Source organism: Ceratina calcarata, unplaced genomic scaffold, assembly GCF_001652005.2.
Source record: "Ceratina calcarata isolate Rehan_Ccalc_2016 unplaced genomic scaffold, ASM165200v1 scaffold180.2, whole genome shotgun sequence".
NCBI classification, from domain to species: Eukaryota; Metazoa; Arthropoda; class Insecta; order Hymenoptera; family Apidae; genus Ceratina; species Ceratina calcarata.
Window position 1 is genome coordinate 356,452 of NW_017139431.1, and position 21,665 is coordinate 378,116.

The 21,665-nt window shown below is 38.6% G+C and overlaps 4 protein-coding genes across 10 annotated transcripts in view; 2 read left to right on the top strand and 2 right to left on the bottom strand.

Moving 5' to 3' along the window:
* The first annotated feature begins 281 nt into the window (after window positions 1-281).
* Window positions 282-15,435, top strand: gem (transcription factor CP2 like gemini). Of its 4 annotated transcripts, none has more exons than XM_018037910.2 (12): window positions 282-932; window positions 1,254-1,482; window positions 2,687-2,831; window positions 5,319-5,396; window positions 6,825-7,034; window positions 7,133-7,277; window positions 7,656-7,892; window positions 8,036-8,284; window positions 8,353-8,429; window positions 12,846-13,038; window positions 13,211-13,661; window positions 13,758-15,435. In XM_018037910.2, exons 1-12 carry the CDS (start codon window positions 795-797, stop codon window positions 13,808-13,810), a joined length of 2,205 nt encoding a protein of 734 aa, XP_017893399.1. In that variant the 5' UTR covers window positions 282-794; the 3' UTR covers window positions 13,811-15,435. The 4 variants fall into 4 exon arrangements, with proteins under 4 accessions (XP_017893399.1, XP_026666750.1, XP_026666751.1 ...); XM_026810949.1 differs by having other exon boundaries at window positions 7,680-7,892; XM_026810950.1 differs by having other exon boundaries at window positions 1,296-1,482.
* LOC108633012 (uncharacterized) lies at window positions 15,423-17,503 on the bottom strand. 3 transcript variants are annotated; one of them, XM_026810956.1, is made up of 3 exons: window positions 17,241-17,503; window positions 16,455-16,950; window positions 15,423-15,713 (listed from the first exon to the last, which is right to left on the bottom strand). In XM_026810956.1, exons 2-3 carry the CDS (start codon window positions 16,807-16,809, stop codon window positions 15,619-15,621), a joined length of 450 nt encoding a protein of 149 aa, XP_026666757.1. In that variant the 5' UTR covers window positions 16,810-16,950; window positions 17,241-17,503; the 3' UTR covers window positions 15,423-15,618. The 3 variants fall into 3 exon arrangements, with proteins under 3 accessions (XP_026666757.1, XP_026666758.1, XP_026666756.1); XM_026810957.1 differs by having other exon boundaries at window positions 16,455-16,820; window positions 17,111-17,503; XM_026810955.1 differs by having other exon boundaries at window positions 17,111-17,503.
* A 1,374-nt stretch (window positions 17,504-18,877) lies between these two features.
* Window positions 18,878-21,665, top strand: part of LOC108633010 (protein N-terminal glutamine amidohydrolase) — a 9,349-nt gene continuing 6,561 nt past the window's right edge. The window contains exons 1-2 of the mRNA XM_018037911.2: window positions 18,878-19,135; window positions 19,220-19,381. Of these exons, the coding sequence (XP_017893400.1) occupies window positions 19,008-19,135; window positions 19,220-19,381 (290 nt within the window). The 5' untranslated portion in view covers window positions 18,878-19,007. The remainder of the gene's footprint in view (window positions 19,136-19,219; window positions 19,382-21,665) is intronic.
* The window catches only part of LOC108633011 (isochorismatase domain-containing protein 2), a 3,298-nt gene continuing 1,440 nt past the window's right edge, over window positions 19,808-21,665 (bottom strand). The window contains exons 1-4 of one of the 2 annotated variants that reach the window (XM_018037912.2): window positions 20,754-21,491; window positions 20,451-20,594; window positions 20,203-20,388; window positions 19,808-20,116 (exon numbers count right to left, since the gene is read on the bottom strand). In XM_018037912.2, the coding sequence (XP_017893401.1) occupies window positions 19,964-20,116; window positions 20,203-20,388; window positions 20,451-20,594; window positions 20,754-20,882 (612 nt within the window). In that variant the 5' untranslated portion in view covers window positions 20,883-21,491 and the 3' untranslated portion in view covers window positions 19,808-19,963. Of the gene's footprint in view, window positions 20,117-20,202; window positions 20,389-20,450; window positions 20,595-20,753; window positions 21,492-21,665 lie in introns of those variants that run through there. The other variant, XM_018037914.2, reaches the window with a different exon arrangement.

The following is a 21,665-nucleotide window of genomic DNA, read 5'->3' on the forward strand; positions in this document are numbered from 1 at the left end:
TTTTCGTGGGACTTGCTATTTGAAGAATCGAGGGTACATACATTCGATAAAAGAGAGGATTGAACCACAGACCGCTGCCCTTTCGCGAGGCTTCAAGATCTTCGAGGAAACCACTGACAAAATGCGTTGCAGCCAAGGTGTGGCGATGGTATTCGAGGACGCATTCGTCGTCTTTTCGCGTTTTTTGTCCCTCAAGTCGCGCGGTTGCGCACTCTTGGAAACGCATCGGCAACGTGAAACAACTGGCATCAAGAAACTGTACAACAGCTTTTTCGTCATGTTCTAAGGATTGCTCTCCCTTCAAGCAAGTCGGCCCTAAATTAACGGTGGTCGAGTGATGCACCGCGCACTTCCGGGATCTTTGACGATCCTGAAGAAAGCTACGCGGAGGACGCACGAAAAAGGAGAACGTTTTGGTTAAACGAACGAGAATTAGAGAGATCGTGTGAAGTAAGAGAAAATTGAGAGCAATAAAAAAGTAAGCAAGGAGAAAAGTAGTGGGATTAATCAGGCACAAAATATTAGCGTTTAGAGAAAAGTGAAAAAGCCAAGTCCCCAAGTTCGTGTTGATCCTAAAATTCCATCGTGGGGATCGTCGATCTTCTAAGCCTGGACTTATATACTTTCTCTTGCAAACAAGCCACCAAAGCGTTCTCCAAAAAATCCAAGAGCACTCGAACAGTAAAAGCGAAAATAGTATTGTGATTAGCATCAAAACAATCGATATCCCAAAAAGTAGTGTATTTCGAGAAACAAATCGCAAGTACGAGTGCTTCGAGATTTAAAGTTGTTGAATGGAACTCGAATTCATCATGGATGGCGGTGCAGAAGCTCTGAACGGGACGATATGGTTTCCGAATACACCGTCTCCACCATATGAAGAGCTATCCCCGGTTCGTCAAAACAGATGTGATCCCATCGCAACACAACACGTAAGTTGATTCTCCTACAGATAAAACAGTGTCATCTCGTTGGTACGCGCTGAACGCGATGCTTCACGGCACTCATTTTCATTAGCTTCGCGACCAAGTAAGAAAAATTCTTAATCTGAACAATTAATATTCCACCGCATTCGTAGTATCACACTAACGATATTAATTACTTGTCTCCTTCTTCGTTTTTTGTTACGTCGTAGTAGATACATTGTAGTTAGCCGTTGAAGATTTTTTTCCGCGATCGGGCTGCATCCCGTGGAATCCGTGAAGCTCTACGCGATTCATTCCGTGAACTGACGATGATCAAACATTTTATAGGCGACAATGGGATATCACAGTCCACAAAATTGTTTATGGCAGGACAAATACAGCTCCCCAAAGGATTCTCCCGACGACGGTGCTCAGTTACGTTCGAGCAGCGAATCGCCTCAACATCTCAGCCCATCATCCGACAATACCGCCAACTGTCAACAGGGCAATCTAAAACGTCGCGCTGGAGAGCCGTTACAAATTACGGAACTCGAGAAGAAACATGCTAGGAGAGATGGTTAGTATCATTTTAGGCTCCATTGAAATTATGTAATTAATGTTGGTTAATGCTAAAATGCGAAGGGTCGAAATTTAATTGTATTCCACAAATCCAGTTGTGTATTCATTTTCGATACCGTAAGTGTAAAAGATATAAATAAAATTAACTTTTTCATTCTCTCGTCTTGCGAACATGAACGATTGTAACGAATATTAACGTCTTTAAGCACATCATCGCTATCAACACAATTCTCGATATAGATACATTCGAAAGGTCGCGTACGGACGACCTCAAATACACAGTCGTAGGCATAGGCAAGTCCGAAGTCGATCACATCGTGCAAGTTTTAATATCTGTTGCTTGAAATTGACACAAACATAATTCTTGTATACTTGACAAAACACTGATAGTATCTAATCCACCAAAATTTACTTTACAATACACAAATTGCAAGGTACATCAATTAATCCATGACAGCTGTCCAATTTTATTACCGAAAGCCACTAAATCACCGGATATTAAGAAATATTCCCAAGATTAATGTGAAATCGAAAGGTCCACTCATGTTAAAGAGGGCTGTTTGTACCCTTTGCCAAAGGCCGAACTTTGTAGGCGTATATCAGTAGAAGCAGATGCTGCTACGAAGAACGTCTCGAGACTAAAGACTACCAAAAGTTGCGTACTGCAATTGTTCGACGCCTTTTGAACCACGTGGTTAAAGAAACTGATAACTTTCGTGTATGCATTCTCTCGGTATCCGGGGAAAGAGAGAGGAAAAACCGATACTAGTTCTTCGTCTGCAACAAACTTCGTGGTGGTGCTCGCGGTCACTTTCATTTCGGTGGTGTTCCTCCAGGTGTACTTGTTTATTTAACCCTTATCGAGAAAAATAGAATGAAGTGGTGTGAGATAGAGAGCGCAAGGCTGCCATTGCTACATAATCGACGTTATTCTCCTATAACTTTGAAGAATCGACGACGAAACACAGCCATAGCTCTCCAAGACACCAAGTCTAGGATTGGCGCCATGCACCATCAGTTTTACAACAATTATGCTAACGTACAAGGTTGTACGGGGTAGAATTAGCCAAATTTAGAAATTTAACTAAATTTTCTGAGAATTCTTGTTATTTTTCAACTCTTACAATAAACGACGGCTTGTTTTTAACGATGGAACATAATCAAAAGAAAATGTATATAACTAAATTTTTTGATGTTCACAGGATCGATTGGGACCAATGGTTCTGGACAAGGATGGTCACCACAAGTGGAGGAACTGGCTGAACATCTTGCCGCTGATTTCGATGGATCTCTATCAGCGCTCGCAGCATCTGATCTTGCAACAGCCGTCGCCTCCTATAACATGAGGTAAACAAATCTCTCTTCTGTAACAGATATGTTCTTAGTGAATAACCTTAGGCTGAAAAGAGGAGAATGAAAACTTCAAAGAAGTAGTGAAATAGTTTTCTTCGCAACAAAAATCACGTGTGCAGTTTAAAATTAAAGTAAAATACCAGTAAAAATTTTGAATTCCGACCGATGGTCGATCGCAAAGAATTTGTTCGCGCTTGAAGCGTGAACTCGAGCCGATAACGTAGGTTTCACTAGAGCTCTTATTCGCGGGAATGGATCGAATCTCGATTAAAACGTAGATGGTGGGAACGAGAACGTCGAGTCAGAAATCCGGTTAGAACCAGACACAGTTGTCGGCGTTTCGAAGCTTGAACGGGCTACGCTTCGGCTTGGAAATCACGCCGGGTACAGACGCTTAGACGCTTAGCGAGTGTCCGCGCGTAAAGGCACGTGCGTTTCCGTCCTGTTAGCAATTGTACTATTTTTCTCAGCATCGCCTACATCCGCTTAGAATTTGCGAACCTTCGCGTTATGCTAAGTGAAATCTGATTCAAAATCTGTCTCGAAATCTGAACAAATCATTTGTTCATCAAGCTTTCTATCTACTTGGTACTTACTCTTTCCGAAGAACATCTACGACCTTGTTTCCAAAGAAATTCTTCTCAATACGAAGCTGAACTTTTTACATGTTCCAAGCAATTGTTCGTTGTACCTCTTAAAATTATGTTTCAATCACTCTAATTATTCTCAAGTTCAAGTGTTTAAAAGTTATCATTCCTATCGGATAATTATGCCAAATAGATATTCAAACAAGTATACTTCAAGCGCTTTTAAATTTTTACCAAAAGTTGTAAGGAACATAGAAAGTAATGTAAAAGTCATTTGAGAATTTTAAATATTAAAAAGCATATATCATTGTCTAAAAATGCAAACACAAGAGGCTAACACTGTCGGAAAGCAGCAAATCGAATTCCGTCACATATAATACGCGGTATACTTATGTAAAATACACTGACAGTTTCGTGACAATTCCTGAATGAAGAACTGCAAAAAACAGATGCTTTATGACAGAAACGTGAGCAAAATTAGTCCTTATGGCAGTTTGCAAGTGCGGAATCAGATATTCTTGGCAATTCGACATTACTACTGGTGAATCACTTTACGTTTTCTATGCGTGCTTTCTGTTTAGAATATGCCTAAACTTTCTCGATCACGTAACGCGAAGATAATTCGTGAAATTTAAAAAAACCGGTGCTAGGAAATACACTGTAAAGTTATTTCACTGATGCATTTAGCTAAATGTGTTGACTAGTGTTTGTGGAATTATTATACATATGTTTGCGAGGAAGAAAAATTGAACTTGAGTATCGGAATCATGCATCAGTATTTGAAAAGTAGGTGAGTTTAAAAACAGATTACATATTAATCTTACGTTTTGACAGTCGTTTTATTAGGTGGGTTTGCTTTGAAATTGTAATACGAAATTAAATTATCAACATATCGACAACAGATTAAATTGATTACAATCATTTGCATTATATTTTTTGAAAATATTTAATCGCGATACTTTGCCTGTAGCTGATATTAATTTCGCTACACTGTGTAAACCGGTACGTTCCGGTTTTGGTTGACCTTAGTGACTCAATTCTTATCATAGCGGTTCTCAAAGTGTCCTTTCATCTTTTGTTCCGTTCCGATAATTAAGGTGTATTCAAGTGCCAATTAACTTATCACTACTATGATCGTTTCTATAATGTTGCTGTCTCAGCAATTATGACGATCGCATAACTGAAAGGTCGGGTACAACGCAGCACAGACATGTCGAAAATCACTTTTTTCTCTGTAGATCTCGTAAAATGTAGTTTATGCAAACATCTTTCCGGTTCGAGCTAGATTTTCTTTCTTGAATCTCTTATCTCAAGTGAATTAACATCGATACAAACACTCATATACATACAGTCAAGTGTTTTCGTGCTATTTTTACAGTGTGGGAGTTGAAGTTCGATTATGTTTTCAATATCCTGTTAAAGTTGATGCAATACTATTTATTCGCTTATCAATTTCTTTATACAGTTTTTTACAAAAAATCGATTACTAGTTTGTGATTGATTCGTCAATAGCAAAAAGAGGCAAAAACACATCAACGAACTTTGAATAGATTATTCTTCGATCGATTTCTTGTCGCTTGCGTCACAAGACTTTAATCAATAAGTACCGATAACGAAAACCGGAATCTATTGGTTATTATCGGACACATCCTCTGATCGTAGACCTAAATCGATTTGAATGGCATTTCACAAGCGCAAGTATACATCGTAAATAATAAATATGACTATATACTACAAGTGTAGCCGATTAGAAAACGCATCAAGTAATTCTTCCGAGTCTTATCTATCTACAGAGGTCAAGTTTCACTCCCATTTTCCTGGTACGAAGATTAAGTACACGAAAAATGGCAGGAAACGGACATGCCGGTATAAATCAATCGAAATTTATTTACAGCGAAGCCCTGCTCGCATTGCCATCGTTGACGGTGTTCAAGCAAGAAGCACCATCGCCGGAAAACCAGCAAAATTCCAAGTAAGTTTCTCCGATGTAAGAACCGCTACACGTTCTTGTCCCGCGCACTGTATTCCAAGTTTTACCTTGACTTCTCCCGTACATTCGCAATTTGTTTCGTAATCGCATCCTTTGTTGGTCGTGGTAAATATTTCTCCCCTATTCCACTTATTTTTCTACCTACAAGACGCGATCCGACCAGCCAAGTCTCGTCATACACCGATCGATGGAACTGTGAGACGAATCGGTCGCGATTGATCGCGGTGTACAGACCTTAATCTGTGGTGAACGTGTGAAACAAGGACAATAATACTGGGAACGGAATTTGCCGCGAAACTCCCCCGCAGAGACTCGGGCCTGATAAGCGTTCTATCACTGAGTTTCTTCGCACAACTATCGGGCAAATGGCACGCAGGTCAGACCTTTACTCTTACGAGGTTCCACGCCAGTTATCTTGCGGCGTTACTCTTGTCAATGTTAAATGCCAGTTGCTCGTTCGAGTGATCAGCCGTGCGAAAAACGTGATTCCCTAGCTACGAAACGTGACGTCGTTCATGCTTCCTCGCGCGTTCTGACGAGGTTCGTTTTTGTGCTTATCTACGCGGTGGTAACTCTGCACGAGATACACGTACCTCGAAAAAGCGTGAGATCGTTCGTCGAAGTGAACTCTTTTAGATCGTAAGTTGCAACGTTTGCGAAACATCAACAATCTGTTGCGTCAAGGCGCACTTTCGCCCGGAAAACTATGAATAGTAACACACTTTTAAATTGTTCACTCGCCGCGAAAGAAATGTGAATCTTCTGTGAGTGATAGCCAGCGAACGCAAACTATTCTTAAATGTTTGGACAATTGGAGCTATATTTACTTTAACCGGGTCTTGGGTCGTTACTGAGAATCGTTCTTGCGTTATTCAACTATTCTGCGTAACGCGGTTGCTCACTCGCGTGGTGATTCAAGTGCGCGAATTTTTCGAGAGGAGTCTACCAATGCAATGTTCGAGTGTATCCACTTGGCATTCGTAACGTAGAAGAGAAAATTGAAATCTTAAGAACATGTTATTTCGAAAACTACCCGTGTAATGGATAATTATCTCAGTACAAATTGGTAACAATTAGGCACTACGTTACGCGCAACCCACGCGAGTACATTTCGTTGAATTGATGAAAATATTTCTCGACAACCACAAATTAAGTGTAATCTCATTTCGTATGTAATAAGATTGGTTTCCTCTTCAAAATAATTTCAACAAGGATGAAAACACCCTCGGATTTAATGCTCTCGCCTTCGGTGTTCTTTAATTTATAGTGAGTGCAACTTGTATGAAAATTATCTCGTGATCGCAGATGCTCAAGTTTGTCAGCACATATTAGATAAAAGTAAACCGATGTAAACGAGATGTAATAATACACGTAGGATTAATATTCTCTTTCGTTCAATGTCTGCTTTAGTTTGAACCACGTGTCACAGAGAACAATTAATTCGGCATTAACAAATAACGCGAACGCCGCTGTTGAGGCTGACAGTAACAATAATGGGCAGACAACAACTAGTCTTCATCAGCTGCTTTACTCCTCGAACGAGGAGTATCCTCCGACGTCATCCACGGGAAACCACGTTTCCTCCTCTCAACAAGGAAACGAGCTCAACGAGGACTGCCGGTACGTCGTTGATGTTGATACTTGATCAATGGCATTGCGCCAGAGAAACAGTTTAGTATTCACGCCAGAGCTAACAGGTCGGCAATTATTTTCCACAGTTTCCAATACGTGCTTGCCGCTGCCACGAGCATCGCAACGAAGGTCAACGAAGAGACACTTACCTACCTCAATCAGGGTCAATCGTACGAGATCAAACTGAAGAAACTGGGCGATCTGTCTGCTTATCGCGGGAAAATTTTGAAGGTACTTCGTCACCCATTATTTGAACATCTCGAATACGTCAGGAAATTATCTGTTTGGGTAGCGACATCTTAAAAAAACGTAACAGTTTCTTAAAGCGGAATCAAGCGAGCTCATGCTGGTTACAGTATGATGGTAGCAAGAATTAATCATTTTTGTAGGTAAAAATAACAGTAGGAAACAGACGCGAAACTGATCGCTACCAGATCATACTTTTAATCTCATACAGTAATCATTAATATTTCCTGGGTACGTCATTGATAAATCCCAAATGTTCTCCCTCCGTCTTCATTCGTAGCAGTTAAACTTCGGCGTGAGCTCATAGGTCCTCGACGTTCGAAAGATGTGAGTCACCCAAACATTGCTACAACGCCTCTGAAGGGTCATCCAACGTTTCTGTTTCAGTCAACTATTCGCATTTGCTTCCACGAAAGGAGACTTCAATACACTGAACGGGAACAGATGCTTGCATGGCAACGTACAAGACCCGGTGAAAGATTGCTCGAAGTTGATGTTCCTCTCAGTTACGGGATGGTGGACGTTTGTCAACCATCCCTATCCAACAATAGTGTAGAATTCATGTGGGATCCCACCAAGGAAGTCGGCGTATATATAAAGGTACACATAGAAAAGAATAAATAGATACAGCAAATCAATCTTTGCCTTTATTCCTCTCCCTATTTCATATCAAAGAAAAATCAAGGAACCATAGTGGGAAAATCGACCGTTACGCCATGTTTAACGTTTCATTTTACAACTAGGTGAACTGCATCAGCACTGAATTTACACCAAAAAAACACGGCGGAGAGAAAGGTGTGCCATTTCGAATTCAAGTGGAAACGCGACTTCCTGGAGGTCCGCGCCTGCATGCCGCTTCTTGCCAGGTAAAGGTCTTCAAATTAAAGGGAGCCGATCGTAAGCACAAACAAGATCGGGACAAAATACTACGGCGACCACCGCACGAACAGGATAAATATCAGCCAAGCTACGATTGCACTGTTCTCTCCGACGTAAGTAATCATTTGTTGTTTTTTTCCCGCTGAGAGCTAACCATCGTGGATTATTTATTTGATTACAGATTCCCCTGGACTCCCTATTGCTACCCAACTTGATTACGCAAAATGGTGGGAGCCCCTACGCTTCAACAGAAGCAATGTAAGTACAAACACTATTACAATTATCGCTTTATTTTATTTCCGACGCATTTGTGCAACCATCGTATTTCTGCGACGCTAGTAATACAAATTCTACTACTGATATATCGATCAATAAGCGTCTGTGCGATGTTTGATATCTTAACATTTTTTTAGTATACCTATTATCGCTGTATCAACATTGTCTTTATTGACGATACCAATTTTTCCATGCCAAATGGTTGTTTCAAATCGCTAGTTAGAATTTTGTTTTCATTAGATATCAGACATTAGACTTATTTTCAGTTGCGAAACGTTAAATTTATTACACGATTATTTTTTCATTAGCTCGTTATTTTAATCGTAAATAGTCCGTGGAAGTTTATTTTTTGCTGCCATAAAGTATATTAGTCAACGAATCGTCAGATGATTTAACAGGTTTCTTCAGAGACTGGTCCGTTCCGGATACGATGAGTTTCTGACATTTTGTCTAAATAAACAGTGATTTATATTGACCGTGTAAAACAAGAACAAACGCATTTTTTACGTAAAGTAAACGTTTGGAATCGTGAATATTTTCTTAATAACTTCCGGTGATAAAATATTACAACATTTTTGTTATCTGTTATCAGTCACGTCTTCTTGTTCTATAATTTCCTTCTTTTAATTCGGCGCGTAAAAAAACAACGTTTAAAAGTCGACGTGTTCCGGAAAATCCCTATGAAAATTATCATTTTTCCTTCAACATGAAACTATTAATTCTCGTCGTAATGCATAACACAACAAATAGTGTGAAAGTGTGAACGACACGCAAACAAACAAGCCTCACTAGTGAAGGCAGCTTACGGTGTTCAATTCAGGAGTATTAAAACAGGCGACAAATTTACGCGTAGTGTGGCATAGCACATTGGAAAAGTTGCAAGATATATACTGTCGTGACGAAGGGCACGTACATGATACGGCAGCTGCTGCGTCCGCTATGTCCTACGTTGGTGGAAATGCAGAAATGCAGCACGGCGTTGCCGTTTCTCTTTGAGACAGTAGTGGGGGATCGCGAATGAATCGAAAGTGGAGGAGGCACAAGTAGTTGGCCGAAGTGGTGGCGGGATGCACGGTGATGGTAATGGCAATGGAGAATACGTACATGTATACGAGACTTGGTACTATAGTGGTGGAAAAGGAGGTGCCGGCTTGTGAAACTGGCTCAAACTGGCACAAGCCGGCAGTTTAGTAGAGCCGACAACGATGCTTCGAGCGAAAGAGAGAGACAACCACGACGACAAATAAATTCAGAACGCCGGACGATACACGCGTCGCCGCGCAGCCGCTTCGTTACTCCGTTTCATCCCATCATCTACTTTCGTCGGAGTCGTTCGTCTTTTCGCGAATATACTTGGTTATTCGGAAGCTGTCTGTTCCTCCCTATTTGGATCTTCCATCGTTCTGCTCCCACCTCGTTGCGACGTGTGCCGTGATTACCGTCAGAGAACGAGTCACGTTGATGGTGGTCGACGAAAACTGTATTCAGTGAGAGTCGCAGACATGATCTACCGCTGAAGAACCGCATGTTTATAAATAAAACGGTGATCGGTGACTGTCTTTGCGCGCAATATTTGCTCGATCGGCCGGATTACTGCTGACTGATACCACCGCGAGGCGGTCGCTACACGCGATATTCACGCGAACAATCGATACGTTCTCGTTATCGCTCGTTTTCGCGACCTCGAGCTATTTTTGCTGATCTGATCAGAAGAGTGAGCGCGATCAACGTTCTGTGCCTGGAACCCAAGGGGGGATCACTGAACGACGGAAACACGTTCAACATATACGTTACATTCATAGAGAATTAAAGCTCGCGTGGATTGGTCAGTGTCGTAACAGTATTCCTCATTCCGAGGCTCGTGCACGATGCACGGGAATGAGTGCAACGAATTCTACCTTGTAATATAATTTACGAAGGCCATTAGTTCTACTCGGTTCCGGCCCACGATCTACGTCCTTCGACAAGTAAAGCCTCAATATACAGATTGCTGCGTCGACCGTGAATTTAAAAATAAATCGCTTTGCGAATTCTTACATAGACAGCACTCTTCGCTTCGTTGTATAAAGTATTATCTGCCCACGAGTACTATACATCGGCACGTAATTGAACGATAAACAAAGCAACGTTAAACCGGACCTGTGATGTTTGAGGTGTCGCGACAACAATAATTTTTGTCTGCAGCGAAATCTGGTTGCCGCATGCATTTTGATCCCGTCCACCTTTCTGCGTAATCATAGCGCAACGACGAACAAACAAAACGCGAGACTGGCGAAAGTTTATCGATCGAACATCGAATCGAGAGCGAAGCCGTTGTACGCCGTTGGAATGCCCGCGTCCGGTGTAGAATCTCGAATTCCAGCTGATTATCCGGAATCGTCTCGCGTATCGAGTATCCTTGATCTCGAGTCGTTACGCGTCGACGATCAGAGTGTGCTTGTGCGTGAAATCCTGGCTAGCCAGGTGTTCTTGTCACGCCAAGATCACTACCTGAGATGACGAGCAGCCTTGCCGCCGAAAAGCTGATGCCAGGGCGGTTTTATTCAGCCTTGAACTGAGACACACATTTCCACGTGAAACTTTCTTTGAAAATACGTGAACGGAACGCCCGATCCTCCGTCTTCCCAAGGATCAGACGAGTTTCGATACCGGACCTGATGTTACTCTTCTACAATCGCTAATAGTAGAAGATTATTCAAAATCTAAGAAACAACGAACTTGGTTCACCTCGTCCGTTTACAAATTTCTTTTTGCTTGGGGAAAGTAAATAGATTTGCCCGAGAGCGACTCGATCTGTAGACATAGCAACTGCGTTGTCGGTTTCTCATGAATAGTAAGGACGAGGAAGCAGAAAAAACGTGAGACGCATAAAACAGACCTATAAGGACGCGCTCGAATGTTTTACCAAATATACGGTAAACGACGACTCTGGAAAAGTGTTAGTCACGCAATTAAAGACCCATTTTGATTATAATATGGATGTAAGTGGCTATCTGTGTTGCTGATAGTTGTCGACTCACCCATGAATGGAGGAGAAATAGAGAGATTTTAGCAAATAAAAAAGGAGCTTTTCAAAGAAAACTACAAGCGTCGCTGTTGTTATCCGGTAGATCGAATTTTTCATATTTAGCGTGACAGTTGCAAGCGAGACTAGAGCTATCCGGTTCGCAGCAGACTCGCGTACTCAATAACGATCAGATTCAGACCGATCGTATCCGACCATCAACCTTCTTACATTGCATCTTTCGAACGATCAATTGAATCTCAGTTGCAAACAAAAGTAAAAACTGCTCTGCGCTTCCTAATGCAACTGTAAACTTTCTTTGAAAGATCAATATCAAAAGGACAAAAACAATGACAGTAAAAATGTAGTCGCTAATGAACGAACGTTTATCGAAGTTGAATTGGAAGGTGGAGATCGATTACCATGGAAATACTCACAAATTAGCGAAAAGTAAATATCGATCAAGGATTTGTGTATTCCAATTGCACACATTCATGAAAGAGCGGATGAAAAGTCGAAAGAAAGTTACCGTAGTGATTATAAATCTTCATGAAAGGATAAATAGTTGAAAATATCTTAATTTTGAAAACATTACTCTCGAAATGACAAAGAGTTGTCCCGTCTGGAAGTTGAAGAGCTCCTGGGCCATTAGATCGGCGGCCGAATATCGCGGAAATGACTTGGCTTATCTTCTGGAACATGAAGTAACGGTCAGTGGAGGGCCCCTGCAAGTCGAAGTAGTGGCTAAGTTTATTCATTCTATTTCGGAATCCAGAGCAAGGGGAGGCAATCTTATGCGCGGCGGTTTAGTCAGTCTCACAATAAGGAAAGGCAGAAACAACAAGAGAATCGATAGGAAAGGCATCTCCAAGCTGATATTTTGCTTGAAGAGGCGAACCATGTAAGATGTTAATCGAAAGTCGCAATCGTAGAGTTTTCATGTCCAGAAGGATAAATGAAGAAATTCCGCTGGTTTGCGTGTTTTATACATCTCGTTCTCGCGTGCTTACGTAACTTCGTGATAAATTAAACGACTTTAAGGTCAAAGAGTTAAATAACATTATTTATTATTTGCCACGTTTCAAAAACGAACCACTCATTATGAATAATAGCAAACGTACTTTGAAGTAATGGTGTTTGATGACTTAATATTCGTACACCAACGATAGATTGTAGTGTCAATTATTACCGTGTTTGCTTTTATTGTGCTTAATATCGTTAATTCGCATTCTGCACTGACAGCAATCTACCAAAGCGTTTATTTTACGATGCGTTGCGTTGATAAATACAAAACTACTTGGTCCTTTAAATCGCGTATCTTTTTGCACGCAATAAAAGCAAGTAATGGGAAACATTATTTAGGTGAATTAACAGAAACATTCCTATTGTTGTAGATCACCACAATCTCGCTCGTCCGTTAGCGGTAATACTTCGCCGGTAGTAGCTCCTTTGGCACTTTCGGTTTCCAATACCAGCATCGTACCACTAGTTCCCGCCTCCGATGTTGTGAAGGAAAACGTGGGAACGGCACCCGCCCTGCCATCACCTGCGGCAATTTTGCCCGATCAATCCTGCATCGATACTGAAGTTAGTTTTCAAAAATGTCCTTTATATCACAGAGAGCATGTTTCCTTTGCGGAACTAAATAAATACATTTTTCAATAAATCTACGTTTCCAAAGGATTAAAAATAATAAAAGCCGGCTTAATTGTGATGTCAGAATTGAACTCGTACAAATACAGGTTGTCCGTTTATGTAGGGATCGTCATGTTTGGCCCAATTGTCACCTGATGCAAATGCGGCTCAGACAACCGCGTGGCTCCGTGCTAGTCGATTCAACACATTCGAGTCTACATTCGCCAGTTTCTCTGCATCGGACATATTACGACTCTCCAGGGATGACTTGATCCAAATTTGTGGTTTGGCCGACGGGATTCGATTGTTCAACGCTTTACACTCGAAGGCACCGACTCCAAAACTCACCCTTTATTTCTCGTTGGAAGACAATGGTTCTCTCTGGAGGGTCGCTTACTTGGATAGTCTAACCAGTAGTGCCCTAATGAGCAAGCTACTGAATACTCTGAATTTGCCACACGATCGGTTACATTCTGTGCTCTACCTTGGACCCCAGGGTATTCATGTTTTGGTTACTGACGAATTGGTAGCAAATATGAAAGACGAGAGCATGTACTTCGTTGAAACTATTAAAGGTAGGTCACTTCATTGAAATCATGATCACTGAAAAGAACAGCTTGAAAATTTTGTCGATTTATCTTTTAAAGAGTTATTTGTGTTTTCTGTTACAGATAACGCGAGCGACCGATACAAGCTGCTTTTGAAGCCTTCATCGCGTTCCTAAAAGGTACATTTGTTGGTATTTAATTACAAAATCTACGATTTTTAAATATCATGAATGTGTCTATGACTTGACAAAAATTTGTTATCATTAAACGTACAAAAGTGTATTGCGTAACTAGGAATTTAACAACGTATTTTTTCGATTGAAGTTAGGAATGAAATATTTTTTAATCATTTATCCGTGGATATGAACTAATTACGAAAATGTTTCACTTTATAACGCCTACAGAAAATTCATACTTCCAAATTAAACTAAAAAATATTTGAATAGGTAAAAGAGAAAGATACCAAGAAAAAGACAAGGAATATTATCCTTACTTTACATGCAATACTCACTAGATGTTTACAGAGTATAGTTACATGTATCTTAAGTCATAAGTAATCGATACTTCTGGAGCTAAACGTACGTGTTACTTCCAGTGTTAAAAGTATAGCTGTACATCAAATTATATATTTTATATACATATATTACTTTCCGCGGAAATACCAGTCATTACGAAAATAATATACAAATGATCCAACTAAGTTTTTTTATTAGGGTTTAAGTAAATTGTTTAGTTTGAAGACTTATCTAGAAATTCTTAAGAATATTCAGATAGCGGTAATTACTCCAACCATTGTGCCACAAGCAAGTTTATAAACTTAACAATATTCTCGCACGAATATTGTTATTGTTATGATTATTCATCAATGTTGATTATTATTAGCAGTTTTACAGATTTTAGTGCATAATCGAAAATTTTCAAAGTAGACGTTGCTGATGAATATGATCTCTATTTACAAAAATTGTAATATATTTTTTATGATCACGATTTATTATAAAACTATGAAATCTAAAAAAACGCAAAGCATACTTCTAAACAGAGGTACTTTGCTGAAATAAGAAAGAAAGCATGGAACATTGTAACAAGTTCCTACACTTCAATATTTAAATGGTGGCCTTAGTAAAACTATAGGTGCCTTATTTTCTCTTATTTGTTTTGTTTTTTAATTTATAGCAATGTGTTAGAATTTATCTACTAAACGTTTTTAGAATTAGAAACAATCGTGATTACATTTTGACAGGGAGAAATTTATTTCGTAGTACAAATTATAGAAGAATGAACTTTCCCTTGAATGTCTTCGAATATCATAGGGAAGATATTAAGTATTATAACATATTACCAAATGCTAAATCGTAAGCTAGTTTTCGTTTAAACTATCAATTTCATAATTTGCAATAAATTTTTTGATCAACATTTACGATACTAATACTCTTTTGTACATATTGTGTACAATCATACGTGTATTGAGTCAATAGCCCATCTCAGTGGCCAATGCATAACGCGAAAAATGTATCGTTTCACATCACAATGAAGCATATTACAACCGATAGGACTGTACATATTTTAATAGACAAGAAAACTATATTGACGTACATATTTTATCTTAGACACAATATACGTAAGATGAATTCGGTGAACTTTTACTGTAACACATGGAAGGTGTATGGGATCCGGCTGCATGATGTTATATCTCGAAATTCCTACGCATGTTAATTTTATATCATAAAACGGCACAATAAATATCTTCTGTTGCCAAAATGTATGATCTTCCAATAAATAGACACCACGTTTTATTCATAAATATATTGTTTTATTTAACAAAATAGAATAGATGATAATAAAACGTTTTTCCTTCACAGTACGTAAAATACGAATAGAGTTTCTCGCGTGACAGTGCAACTTGTTGTTGCAATTTGTGGCATGCTGTATATTCACTTTTCTTTGCATCACGTCCTGTCATGCGGTATCGCTAATATTACTAGCGTTACTTTTTCTTCTTCATTTGCTTCATTTTCTTTTTCTCCTCTCGTTTCGTCTCCCTCTCCGTCAAGATCTTGAACAACTTGTAAAGGAAGAAAGCTGAAACCGTACAAAGAACGCAACGAAATAATGTAACGAACGTTAATTTAATTGTCAAAAATAACGTACCAAGAACAAGAACTACAAACAGCACAGCAAAAACGAAAACGATATAAGAATGGGAAGAAAATAATTGCATATACGTTGAATTATTGTACACTTTATCATGCAACGATTGTTTAAACTTGTCGAACGCTTCATTCATAAACTCTTGCTTTTCTTCATCGTTTAATTCTTGATATCGCTGAAAGATGTTTGATAACTTTTCCTTGGCACCGTTCGGTAAGATATTTAACAACTTTTGTTGAGCACTTTCGGACAGTACTCCGTGGTCCCGTAACGAGTTTAATATATTTTCATGTTTCGCCATATTCGGACTAACGAAACTTTCTTTATACAACGAGTACTCAGTCAAGAAGTCGAATGACTAATATTGCTTTGCTGACGAGAATTAAGATTAAATGATTGTTCACGCGGACTCGGGCTAAGCGGTCGATTAGATAACAGGTATAATATCGAACTGAACCGAGAGTGTACATGTTGTACTTATTTGTAACCCGCTCATTTTTTATATCGTTATGCAACGTAGCTGATAATATCAAAATGTTTTCTGAATAACACAGCCGGTGGACAATTCTCGCATTGCAACGTCGATACTTTGAAAATAAATTCTCAAACAGCTTCACTTAACGGAACTTGATCGAATTCTGTCTCAAGAATGAGGATTGATAAAATATTTACCAAAAATTAGGGCAATGAAGCTCAAAAAGAATATTAGAACTACGGTGTGCACAATCGCTTCAGCTTCGGTTGAAGAATCAACTGAGGAGGTAGATTCCGGCTCCAGGGTAGGAGCAGCTTTTCGCATATATTTTAGGAGATCCTTCTTGATTATTTCCTTATCCTTCTCTGATAAGTCGGGCATTGAATTTAGAACTTCAAGGAACTGTTCCTCTGTTGGAATTTCTCCCTGGTAACCTGGGATTACTTCTGGAATCGCATCAGAATCTACTTCCGATGCAACGTTCGGTGCATCATCCGCAATTGCTAATGCAATGATAATCAGGAGGCCACTCACAAGTCTCAATACCCACATCCTGATTACAACTGTTATCCGTGAAAAACCGATTTATTACAAAGCGCGATCGTCCTAAGATGTCCTCAATCAAGAATTTGAAAGACGATATTGTTGTAGAGCAATGATGACTGGTAATGGACGTTACTGATCCCGGAATATCTGCTCGACACGCACAATATTTCAAACTGAATTATATAAATCTAACGTGTCGAAGAAGTGACATAGCTTATGTTTAGTTCGTGATGAATCGCTCTTGACAGTGAAAGGTCATTGATGAACCAACTTTTGTTCGTATTCGAATTGTAACTCGATAACGTACCTTAGAAATCGAAAAACTAACAGTAATTTAAAAATATGGATCGCCGCAAAAACGGAGTAGCAGTTTGAAAGAAAATCTTCACGAAAGAAGGTATATGGCACTGAAAAGAATGATCGTTTACTAAATTTACTTCGATAGATCACTCGTGTTTGGCGGGAAGATAATCGATGATAAAGCGAACAACCGTTGATTCGTCCGTTCGAAAGAGGATTCTTATCTTATTGGTAGTCATGTATATATGACAGGCCAACGTGGCTGTTTCAAATGCAACGTGTTACGACAAGAGGCCACGAGATGCGAGTTGTCCTCAGCTGAATAGCCTGGCCTTTACAACGTGTAGATTAAAATGCGTTAAGCAGGCGCATTACGTTTCTCCTGCGTCGCTACGTAATATCACTCGTTGCGTTATTAAAGAGACATGATACATATATATCTACATAATTAATTATCAGCCTACGTTATTTTTGTCAGATGCACCGAAAAGGATAACTCCGTTTCAAATTAATCATATTCATTCGCTTTCGATGGTTTTGAAATAAACGTTGTATAAAAAGGTCATTAGTTCCGTTGACGTTAACGATATTAATGTATTTTGTATTGTAATGGTTCAGGAAATCGAATCAATGAAATCATGCATCTGTTATCGTAATATGTTGTAACTTAACACGGTCCGTTCTATTCATAAATCTGAATCATGTGCAACAGCTGGAAGCGTTTGACCTCGTGCAAGTAGTTCAAACCTGTTGCCCCAAATGGAATTCTCGCAACCGAATGCTGCCGATTGACAAAGAGTAAATACGATACATGATTTCGTCAATCAAAAGATAACAAAAACAAGGCACAAATTACAAAAGAAATCCTGTATTTTAGAAATATCGAGATCGTGTGAGGTGCCGCGCTTTTTGGGAAATTTATTCTTACCGGCGAAACCAATAACTATGATCCCAGGTATGATGAAGACAAGATTGTCAAATCCAAGTCCACTCAAACCATAAATATGACCGCCAAGGTCCGCCATTTCGAAGCGCGCAAAATTTTTGATAAATTTTGAGAATCCGGGTATGTAGATATCTGATTACTAACAGAACAGGTGTCACTTTAACGCCATCTAGAGAATCCTAGATGTTATTTTAAGGTTAGGAAATTGTCTGGTTAACGGTATTTTTGTATTGCTCTTGTTTGGCGGGAAGCCTACCTACCTCTACAACCCTCTTTTCTTCTCAATCCAGAGAGTAATTTACATTATGCAAAATAATCAGGTATATGTTAACAACTTGTATTGATTCTTAAAGCGGCGCCGGCGCAACAATTTTTATGTAGCTGTGACTTTATCATTGTAAAATACAATTTGTAATATAATATTTTATTGTACATTATACTGTGAAGTATAAAACCTGAATACTACATTTGAAAACAAAATTTCGAATTGTGCTTGATCAACACATATTTATTCTAAGTCAGAATCTGCGAGTAACTTTTTCTCTTAAATGGTTATCATTACTAATTAATTATGTTTAAAGATATTTTCATACAACATCGTTATAGAAGTTCAAGATCGTTCAAATCCTATGCTCTCATATGCGGATACTGGCAAACTCAAAATATATTTTCGTATATGATTCTTAATTTTATCCATTCGCTACTTTGCTGAAACATATAGAGAGAAATACATTTTATTTGAAAGATAAATAATCATTACGAAATTTATAATATTAAATGATACATTTATTGCATTCAGTTTAAATAGTAAAAACAAATTAATTTCGCTTGCTTGATTCACGTAATATCAACGTCCACCAAAAGCGCGGTAAACTGCGGTGTAAGAAGCAAGAGTTGAAAGGTGATTCGCGTTAGTGTCAGTTTAGTGTTTCGAATTAGACGGTTGTACAAGTCTAACATGTCGGTAACAAACGGTGCTAAAGCCATGATGTATGGTACGAAGGTACTGAAATTTGCGAAATTAACAGATAAAGCGTATGCGCCAACGAAAGGATCGAAATATGCTGCTGGATATGATCTGAAAAGGTACGTTCCACAACCGGCGTTTCACGTGCTTCATATTAACGAAATTTCGAACGATAGTATAAATTCTGCTTCTCATGTTAATAGTGCCTATGAATATATTGTGCCAGCTCATGGTAAGGAACTTGTCAAGACTGATTTGCAAGTTCAAGTTCCTGAGGGAACATACGGAAGAATAGCACCACGTTCTGGATTGGCATGGAAAAATCATATTGATGTAGGCGCTGGCGTTATTGATTCGGATTACCGGTGAGTTTTAAGAACTTATATATTTTATCACAAGGACTGTAGCAGACGAATGATATGAATCTTTTTTCCTGAATATTAAAGAATCTTATATTGTGAAATAGATCAAACATCTTTGTATGGTTATGTATTCAGTGAATGGTTGATGAATGTTCCTGCCCCACTTTTTTTTATTTTTTTTTATTTTATCTTTTTTTAACACAGGGGAAACGTGGGTGTTGTATTATTTAATCACAGTAACGAAGACTTTAAGGTCTCGCCAGGAGATCGTGTAGCCCAGTTAATTTGTGAGAAAATAGAGTATCCTGAACTTCAGGAAGGAGAATCTTTAGATAATACGGATAGAGGGGAAGGAGGGTTTGGTTCAACAGGAACAAATTGAGATAGTGATTAAGGAAAAAGATGTTTTCATAGACATAACTTTTTACATTCTGTGAAATATCATAAGTCTCATTTATATATTTTTCTGTTCAGTATCAATACATAAATAAAAATATTTTGTATACATTTTACAAAAAGTATTCCTAAATGCTAAGCATGGCACAGGGAAATGTTTTTCCTTTGTTCATTATTGTGAATCAATACCTACAATTTCGAATGTGGAATTAGATTTGTAGGTAGAATTGGTGTTTTTACAATACGTTGAATATTTTTAAATTCCTTGTGCTTTGCATCTCCTACTAATTTAAAGATGACATTCTCCGATGTAGCTATATGACATCCTATTCCTCTCATTCTCTGTAAATACAATATAGAAATAGCAAATACATCCTACCATAACTTATGTTTTGTCGCAGCAATATTAGCTCGTCTATAGATCTTACCTCGAAAGCTAATAATCTGTCTTCTTGAGTACGCGAAGTACAACAATCTGCAATAGTGTGCACTTCATATCCATTCTGTCTTAAATCAACTGCAGTATTTTCTACACACACATGGGTCTCAATCCCAAAGAGAATAATTGATTCTGGTTTTTGACCACAGCAAATTGTTGAAAGTTCTTCATTTATCTAAAGTTAATAAAGAAAAAACAATTAATAATCAGACGTGAAAAACTACACAATGACCATACCTCAGGTAAAGACATACTGAATTTAGTCTTTGCAAATGGTCCTTTAGCATCAGTAATATCAAGTTGAGAATTTGTTTTACCTAGAGCCTTTGGGTACTGCTCAGCAACGATCATGGGCACATTTAAAGTTTTTAACGCTTTCACCTAAGAATGCAATTATAGTTCATTTTTATGTATTAATAAATTTTAGACATAACCTTCAATTTTTTAAAGATTATCGATCTCAATAATTTCTTTAAGCCTTATTTTCATTCATATTCTACATGATTATAGTATTAATATAATTATAGTATGAATATTTACCAATTTTGCGGCATTCTGTACAACTTTATCGTATTCGTACATAACTTTGGAGAATCCCTCTTGGAAGTCACATATTAGTAGAACAGTCTTCCCTGGTTTTAAAACAGCTTTGGCAGCATTTATTGCCATTTTTCGCACAAGTGTGTGTACAAAAATTGAATAACATTCGAAGTCACAGAGTGAGCTAGGAGCCGGTTAACCAGTTTAAAGTTGACAAATCTCTCTGTTGCGAACACGATAACGTGCTTTCACGTTGTTATGACGCACGTGATATTATTCCACGATATTCAAAGTTCATGGCCAGTCTTGACTTTACTAACTTTAGACGTGTTGCGCTTAATCGATTTCGAACGAACCCTCTCGATGCGCAAGCGACATAATTAAATGTATAAAGATATCGAGCAACATTGCAAATGCATATAATTACGTTTAATTATTAGATTTTTATAATGTACACGATGTCTTGTAAATTTCGATTAGTAGACAAATCTTCTGGGTTTATATTTTGTAAAACTATACGAACTTGTCTCACGCATCGCAGTTGTAACAAATTACGCATAATCGTATATGGTACGACGTTTACTGATTTACATTATTCTGACGTTCTTATAATCAGGTAGAAGTATGTAAATTAAGGCGAAACTTACAGTGTCAGGGATGAAGACCGAGATTGTAAAATTATATAAGGAGCGAGCAACAGCATGAAAAAAATATATAATTCGTAAAATAAGCGTGCATCGCAGGGAGTAATTTTCAAAATATATTTTTCTAATATCCCTTGGCGTAATTTTAGTGATTTGAATCGACTGGTTTAGCGCGTGCGTGTTGCTGTAGCGACCCAGGTGCTAGGTGCTAGTCAGATATCGGAAGCAGCGTTACCAGATTTTTACCCAAGGCCGCAAAGTGGGGACG